The following is a 6,706-nucleotide window of genomic DNA, read 5'->3' as shown; positions in this document are numbered from 1 at the left end:
AAGCTCAGCTATCGTGTGTCATGGTGGCAACACGTGCTGCAGCCGCTTTCTGGAGGTGAACCTTAAACTAGGTGAGGTGAACCATGAAGGCTTTGGGGGGGGGGGTCAGGATCCAAACATGTCTTAGATCGCGGGTGAACAGGATAAACATTTATTGAACACTAAAACTACATTTTTAAACTTTAAAACTGTAACTTTTTACTATAATTATGAACTAGATATATAATATTACCTGAGATAATGTTAGTGGGAATGACGGAAGATGAATTTGACCACTGAAGACGCTGAAATTGAAACGCTGAAGCTGATAGTCGACTAGAATATTGGCTAAATGCCAAATTAGCCAAAAAATCAAACAAAAAAAAACTTTGGTTAGCCAAAGAAGCTAACATGTAGCTGAAACATTAGCTGAACTCCAAAACAGCTTAAATAATCTTAGTAAATGTCAAAATAGTCCATAAAGCTGCAGAATAACCATTTTTAAACTTTAAAACTGTAACTTTTTAACATAACTATGAATAATAAAAAGGCAGGAATATTATTCTAGAATAAATCAAATTAAACCTTAAATAACTTTAATATTTTACTCTCCATAAAAATATATTTTGTCAAAATTATTCAAGTTAGAAATGAGCACAAGATAACATCGGGTCATTAATAACAATAAAATAAAATGATCTGGAGGGCCGGATAGAATCACCCTGAGGGCCGGATCCGGCCCCCGGGCCGTGACTTTGACACATGTGACCTACGGCGTTTCCTCTGGTGTTAACACACCGGAGAACCTTCTATGAACCTCAGAGAATCTCCGTGAACCTTCAGCCTCATAGAAATGTCAATATTTGAAGTCAAACACGGCAGATTTGGAAAGATCACCACAGGATCACCTGATCCCCTGCAGGAAAACTGCAGTGAACTGCGGCGAGCGGCTTCAGCGTGAACCGAGCCGCAGCTTCCTGCGTCTGACTCGGATCAGCCGACAGCTGCTGGCAGACGAGTCCTGAGGGTCCTCGGGTTGTTATGTTACCGGAATGAACAGAGTGGCAGTGAATGCATCACTCAGAGTCTGCACAGCTTCACCACAACCCCCCTCCCTCCCCAGGGCCCAAAGCAGCAGGAATGACCAAACACTTACTGAACGGGCCGCCCCCCCACCGGGGAAAAGGCTCAGAGGGACAAACTGAAGAGGGTCCTCCTGAGTCTCTGCGGCGGGAACCGTGAACGCCGTGAACGCCGTGAGCGCCGGCTGCATCTGCAGGCGCAGCAGCGTCACGCCATCGACCCCTCTGTGTCTAAAAATGGAGTCCAGCCCCCCACCCCCCACCTGGCCTTATCTTAGATCCAAACACAGAAACTCGACACCCGTTTGCCTGCAGGAAAGGAAGTTCTGCAGAACCTCCAGAACCGTTCAGAGGGAAGACGTCAGCAGCAGGTGGTTCTGATGGGACGTTCTGTTGAGAAGGAACCAGCTGGAAACCAGAACCGGACCTTTTCTGGGAGAGAAATCCAACCTTTGAGCATCGATCTGAGCACAGAAATAAAGTCACTGGGACGACGTCATTCAAGTGAACCTTTATTTAAACAGGCAGGTCGTGTCAGAGCCAAAAGCCTCGTCCTCCTCGGGCCACATCAACGGAGGACGCCACCGACCCGGAGTCGCATAAATACCACAAATAAAAAAGGACTTTTTAACGCTCTTAAGATCGTTTGCCTTCATACAAAACAAACAAACTGCAACAGAAACATTTTCGCGTCATTTCTTTCACTTTTTAGGCAATAGCACAAAAAATTAAAGAAAACAGGCAAACATTTTCTTACAACAATGAAATTCTTCCCGTCAACAAACAAAAATATTGAATTTGATGTTTTTGGATACATTGTTGGAAATAAAAAATACTCTCACAATCTGTTCAAATAAAACGGAAAAGTTCAGTCACCTGAGCTTTTATTCTGAAAAACAACAAAAATCCCTTCAAAGATCAGCGCCGTACAAACCCGGCCACCGGGGGGCGCTCCTGTTGGTCACGGACATCTCAACAGATCGTTTCTCCTGCGTCCAGCTGAAGTCCATGAGGAGAGATCCATCAAACTTCAGCAGGACAAAAACAGGATGGAAGGAAGCGGCAAAATCCCAGCAGATTTTCAGAATAAGAGCTGTGAGAGGTTCTGCTTCCAGCAGCTAAACCGGATCAGAACTGCAGCCGGCTGACCCGGTTTTCTGACTGAAAACGAGCCATTTGTTGATGGAGTCTCAGGGAGGCGTCGGATGAAAACGCCGCCGGACTGAAACGCTTCTTCGTTTTGGTTTTATTGACATGAATGAAAGGAAAACGTTGGATCTTCTGTGGGAAACAGCTGAAGGTTTTTCAGCGTTTCAGTAGTTTGGCGTGCTCGGGTTTAAGGTTTGGATCTCCTCATGAACTTTAGCCAAACACAGGAGGATCTGCCGGTCTGACGGGAACGTCGGGAACGTCGGGAATGGTGGAGCTTCCTCTCCAAGGAGACCTTCTGCTTAAACTGACCTTCACTTCCTGTCTGATTGTCCGTTGGCAAAGCGACTCCCGTTTCTACTCCCAGAAGATGTTGGTGATGTCAGAGTCCAGACTGAAGATCCAAATCACCAGCGGCGCCGAGATCAGCACAAACGACCAGGACACGCCCCTCAGCGACTGGCGCAGCTTCAACACCCCGACGCAGACGGCGCCCCCGCCCGACCTCTGCAGCTCCTCCTCCTCCTCCAGGGTCTTTGGGGGACAGAAGGAGACGGGTCAGAGCAGAGGAACGAGTGACAGCCTGAAGACGCGGGAAGCTCCGCCCACCTGCATCTGGCTGCCCGGTTCGATGTAGTTTCTCGCCAGGAACTTGAGCGCCTCGTCCATCAGGATGACGGGCAGCGACAGCTTCAGGACCACCACCCACTGCGTCCAGGAGAGGGGCCGGATCTGGAAGACCACCTGCAGACGGGAGCGCCGGGTCAGACGGCGAGGCAGCAGAACGGGCCTCCGGAGGTTCTGCGGGTTCTTACCGGCAGAGGGTCCACGTACAGGATGAGGAAGTGCAGAGCCATGGACAGGCAGATGGCCCCCACCAGCCAGGGGTTGGCCCAGGGGGGCATCTTCAGCAGGGACTGGTTCTCGGACAGACTGGGACAGAAACAGAAGAGAGGATGTTTCTGAGCGGCGCCGCTGTCTGGGTCAGAACTAACAGAACCACATTTCAGGTTTCGTGCTCGAGGAATCGGAACCTCTAAATTAGCCAAAACAGCTAGCATGTAACTATTAGCCTAACTCCAGACAGATTAAAAAAATTAAAAAAAAAAACTAAATTGGCCAAAACAGTAAGGAGAAAAATCAGCTAAACACCAAAACAGCCTAAAAAAAACAAAAAAAGCCTAAAATAGCCAAAGCAGCTAGCGTGTGGCTAAAATATTAGCTAAACTCCAAAAGTAGCCAAAAAAAATCTTAGTAAATGCCAAAATACATAAAATTTCAAAATTACAATTTTTAAAATTTAAAACTGTAACTTTTTAATATAATTATGAATAATAAAAAGGCAGGAATATTATTCCAGAATAAATCAACTTAAACCTTAAATAACTTTTAATATTTTACTCTCCATAAAAATATATTTTGTCAAAATTATTCAAGTTAGAAATGAGCTCAAGATAACATCGGGTCATTAATACAATAAAATACAATGATCTGGAGGGCCGGATCCGGCCCCCGGGCCTTGACTTTGACACATGTGGTCTAAGAAAAAGTGCTGAGTCATCTTTGAAGCCACAGTCAGCTCGTTTTCAAACCAGCTGTGAAAAAGCTGCAGGAGCTTTGATGAACAGACGAGTTCCTCAAAGTTCTGCAGAACCTCTGGATTAGAGCCTCTGGATCAGAACCTCTGGATCAGAACCTCTGGATCAGGACCTCTGGATCAGAACCTCTGGATTAGAACCTCTGAATCAGAACCTCTGAGTCAGAACCTCTGGATCAGGACCTCTGAGTCAGAACCTCTGGATCAGGACCTCTGGATCAGGACCTCAGGATCAGAACCTCTGGATCAGGATCTCTGGATCAGAACCTCTGAATCAGGACCCCTGCAGCTTCTGGTCTCACCTGTTCAGGGCGTTGCACATCTCGATGGTGACCAGCACAGACAGAGCCATGGTCATGGGGTATGGAGACTCGAAGACGGAACACTGGACGCCGGCGAACTCGGCGTGACCTTCACTGCACTGCAGGTAATGAGACTGAGGGCACAGAGGAGGTACAATCATGATTAACAACCAAAACCTGCTTGTGATTTCTTTGTTGTTTGTATTTCATTAATTACTAATCATAATGTGATAAAGAGTCCTACTGGTCATAGACGCTCAACAGAATAAATCTGTATGCAGCACTAAGTTTTTAAAGTTACAGCAAACCACAAACTCAAACCCTGAAGAAGAAACTCAGATGATCACCAGCTGGTAGAAGGAGACTTTAGGTCCATCGTGAGCCGCCATGAACCACCAGGCAGCAGCTCCGACTGTGGCTCCTCCCACGTAACCTGCAAAGAAACATGTTTTTTCTGAGTCAAACTCATACTTTGGTTCAAGAAAAAAAAACTCAGAAGTGGTGAACCGCAGGGCTCTGTGTTGGGCCTCATTGGTTTAGTTAACGTTCATTTATTAGAGCATTTTTCTGCTTCTTAGTTCATTTTTATGCAGATGATGCTCAACTATCTTCAATCCAAACAGTTAATTATTTTTGGCTTTAATTTATTGAGCACTGAACTGAAGTTCTTGAACTTCAATGAAATGTATCTAAAAAATACATTTTTTAATCAACTTCCTGTGAACAAAATCAGAACTTCCTGTCTCAAACTCTGACCCTCCGTGGTTCCTTCCATCAGACTGTCAACCTTTGATTTGTTTTAAATTATTGTTCACATATATTTAATCTTTTCAATTTCCAGAGGAAATAGATTAAATAGTTTGAACTAATTTGTGAATTAATTTAAACAAAGGAGAAAAATGAAAACAAAATTTTGCCTGAAAACAAATGAAGCTAATTACTGTAAAGTCCTTCAAAATGTTCATAATCTCTCACACTCATTTACATTTGAAGGCCAGCCCTAAGGTCCATGGTACAGTTCTTCACTGAGAAGAACGGGTCTCTAGACGGTTCTGCTGCACAGACACCATCAAACTGAACCGAGTCGGTCAGGATCCAGAACCTTCCGGACTTTAAATCCGTCAGACGCCTCGTTAGCGTCCGACCCCCGGACGATGACGGAGGGACTCACATCCGATGATGAGGTAACGGCAGAACAGCCACTTGGAGATCAGCGGCTCTTTGGGGGAGCGGGGGGGCCGCGACATGATGTCCAGGTCGGGGGGGTTGAAGCCCAGAGCGGTTGCCGGGAAACCGTCGGTCACCAGGTTGACCCACAGCAGCTGGACGGGGATGAGAGCTTCAGGCATGCCCAGAGCGGCCGTGAGGAAGATGCTGAGGAGAGACGAGAAGGAGTGAAGCTCCGCCCCTCAGCTCATGGAGGCTTCCTGCTCAGAGCCACACCCACCACACCACCTCCCCGATGTTGGAGGAGATCAGGTATCGGATGAACTGCTTCATGTTGTTGTAGATGGCCCTGCCCTCCTCCACCGCCGCCACGATGGTGGAGAAGTTGTCGTCGGCCAGGATCATCTCAGACGCCGACTTGGCCACGGCCGTCCCACTCCCCATGGCGATGCCGATCTCTGCCTTCTTCAGCGCCGGAGCGTCGTTCACGCCGTCGCCCGTCTGGAAGGTAGGGAGGGTTTTAGGAGGAGTGGCTGAGGGGAGGAGCTGGAGGAGGAGGAGGAGCCTCACCATGGCGGTGATGTCACTCAAACTCTGCAGATACTCCACGATGCGGCTCTTGTGGGCGGGCTCTACGCGGGCGAAGCAGCGCGCCGTCTGGCAGGCCTGCCGCTGCAGGGGAGGGGGCAGTTCGTCAAACTCGCGGCCCGTCAGGCCGCCATTCAAACCCGCCCCCTCCTGCTCCTCCTCCTGCTCTGTGATGATGCCCACCCTCCTGCAGATGGACAGCGCCGTCCCCTTGTTGTCACCTGGAAGGAGGAGGAGCATGGAAGGAGATTCGTGGTCATATGAGGAGTTCCTGATGGACTCAGAGGAAACATCGTCTGCAGGAACGTCTGCAGGAACAACGTCTGTAAGAACAACGTCTGCAGGAACGTCTGCAGGAACGTCTGCAGGAACTTCTGCAGGAACGTCTGCAGGAACAACGTCTGCACAAAAATCAGCCTGCAAAATGTTGTCTGGAGGAACTTCCCCTACAGGAACGTCGTCTACATGTTTTAGTTTTAATTAATTATTGTTTGCACATCTTTACATTTCTGCTTTTGAACTATTTCTGATTAATAAACTTTGGGATTTTTTTTACAAGAATTTTCCACATAAACTGATTGATCTTCTCACACGAAGGTAAAACTTAAACTTTGTCAAAGTTCATCATTTCCTAGATTTAAACGGGACAGCAAACATCTTCAGCGTTCCGAGCGTGGAACAGGAGAAGATCCTGACGTTCACCTTTCTCCTGTGGAAACATGAGGATCCGATCGCCTCCGAACGTTTGATACCAGAAGAACCACGTTTTTACTTCATCAGCTTTGAGTGATTTTACTTTAGAAGAGAAGAATCTGCAGCGACGCAGATCATGTTTGGATTAA

The 6,706-nt window shown here is 47.3% G+C and overlaps 2 protein-coding genes across 3 annotated transcripts in view; both read right to left on the bottom strand.

Moving 5' to 3' along the window:
* The window catches only part of LOC112157084 (large neutral amino acids transporter small subunit 3), a 14,032-nt gene extending 12,628 nt beyond the window's left edge, over positions 1 to 1,404 (bottom strand). For both annotated transcript variants that reach the window (XM_024289616.2, XM_024289617.2), the window contains exon 1: positions 1,136 to 1,404. The gene's annotated coding sequence lies outside the window, so the exon portion shown is untranslated. The remainder of the gene's footprint in view (positions 1 to 1,135) is intronic.
* Positions 1,405 to 1,560: 156 nt separating this feature from the next.
* Positions 1,561 to 6,706, bottom strand: part of si:dkey-28b4.8 (sarcoplasmic/endoplasmic reticulum calcium ATPase 2) — a 17,197-nt gene continuing 12,051 nt past the window's right edge. The window contains exons 17-24 of the mRNA XM_024289614.2: positions 5,847 to 6,085; positions 5,557 to 5,777; positions 5,281 to 5,483; positions 4,457 to 4,542; positions 4,110 to 4,243; positions 3,026 to 3,143; positions 2,820 to 2,954; positions 1,561 to 2,744 (exon numbers count right to left, since the gene is read on the bottom strand). Coding sequence (XP_024145382.1) covers positions 2,568 to 2,744; positions 2,820 to 2,954; positions 3,026 to 3,143; positions 4,110 to 4,243; positions 4,457 to 4,542; positions 5,281 to 5,483; positions 5,557 to 5,777; positions 5,847 to 6,085 — 1,313 coding nt within the window. The 3' untranslated portion in view covers positions 1,561 to 2,567. The remainder of the gene's footprint in view (positions 2,745 to 2,819; positions 2,955 to 3,025; positions 3,144 to 4,109; positions 4,244 to 4,456; positions 4,543 to 5,280; positions 5,484 to 5,556; positions 5,778 to 5,846; positions 6,086 to 6,706) is intronic.

The sequence above is a fragment of the Oryzias melastigma genome, linkage group LG1 (assembly GCF_002922805.2).
Source record: "Oryzias melastigma strain HK-1 linkage group LG1, ASM292280v2, whole genome shotgun sequence".
Classification (NCBI taxonomy): domain Eukaryota; kingdom Metazoa; phylum Chordata; class Actinopteri; order Beloniformes; family Adrianichthyidae; genus Oryzias; species Oryzias melastigma.
Note: the sequence above shows the minus strand (reverse complement) of the source record. Positions and strands in the feature narration are given on the sequence as shown.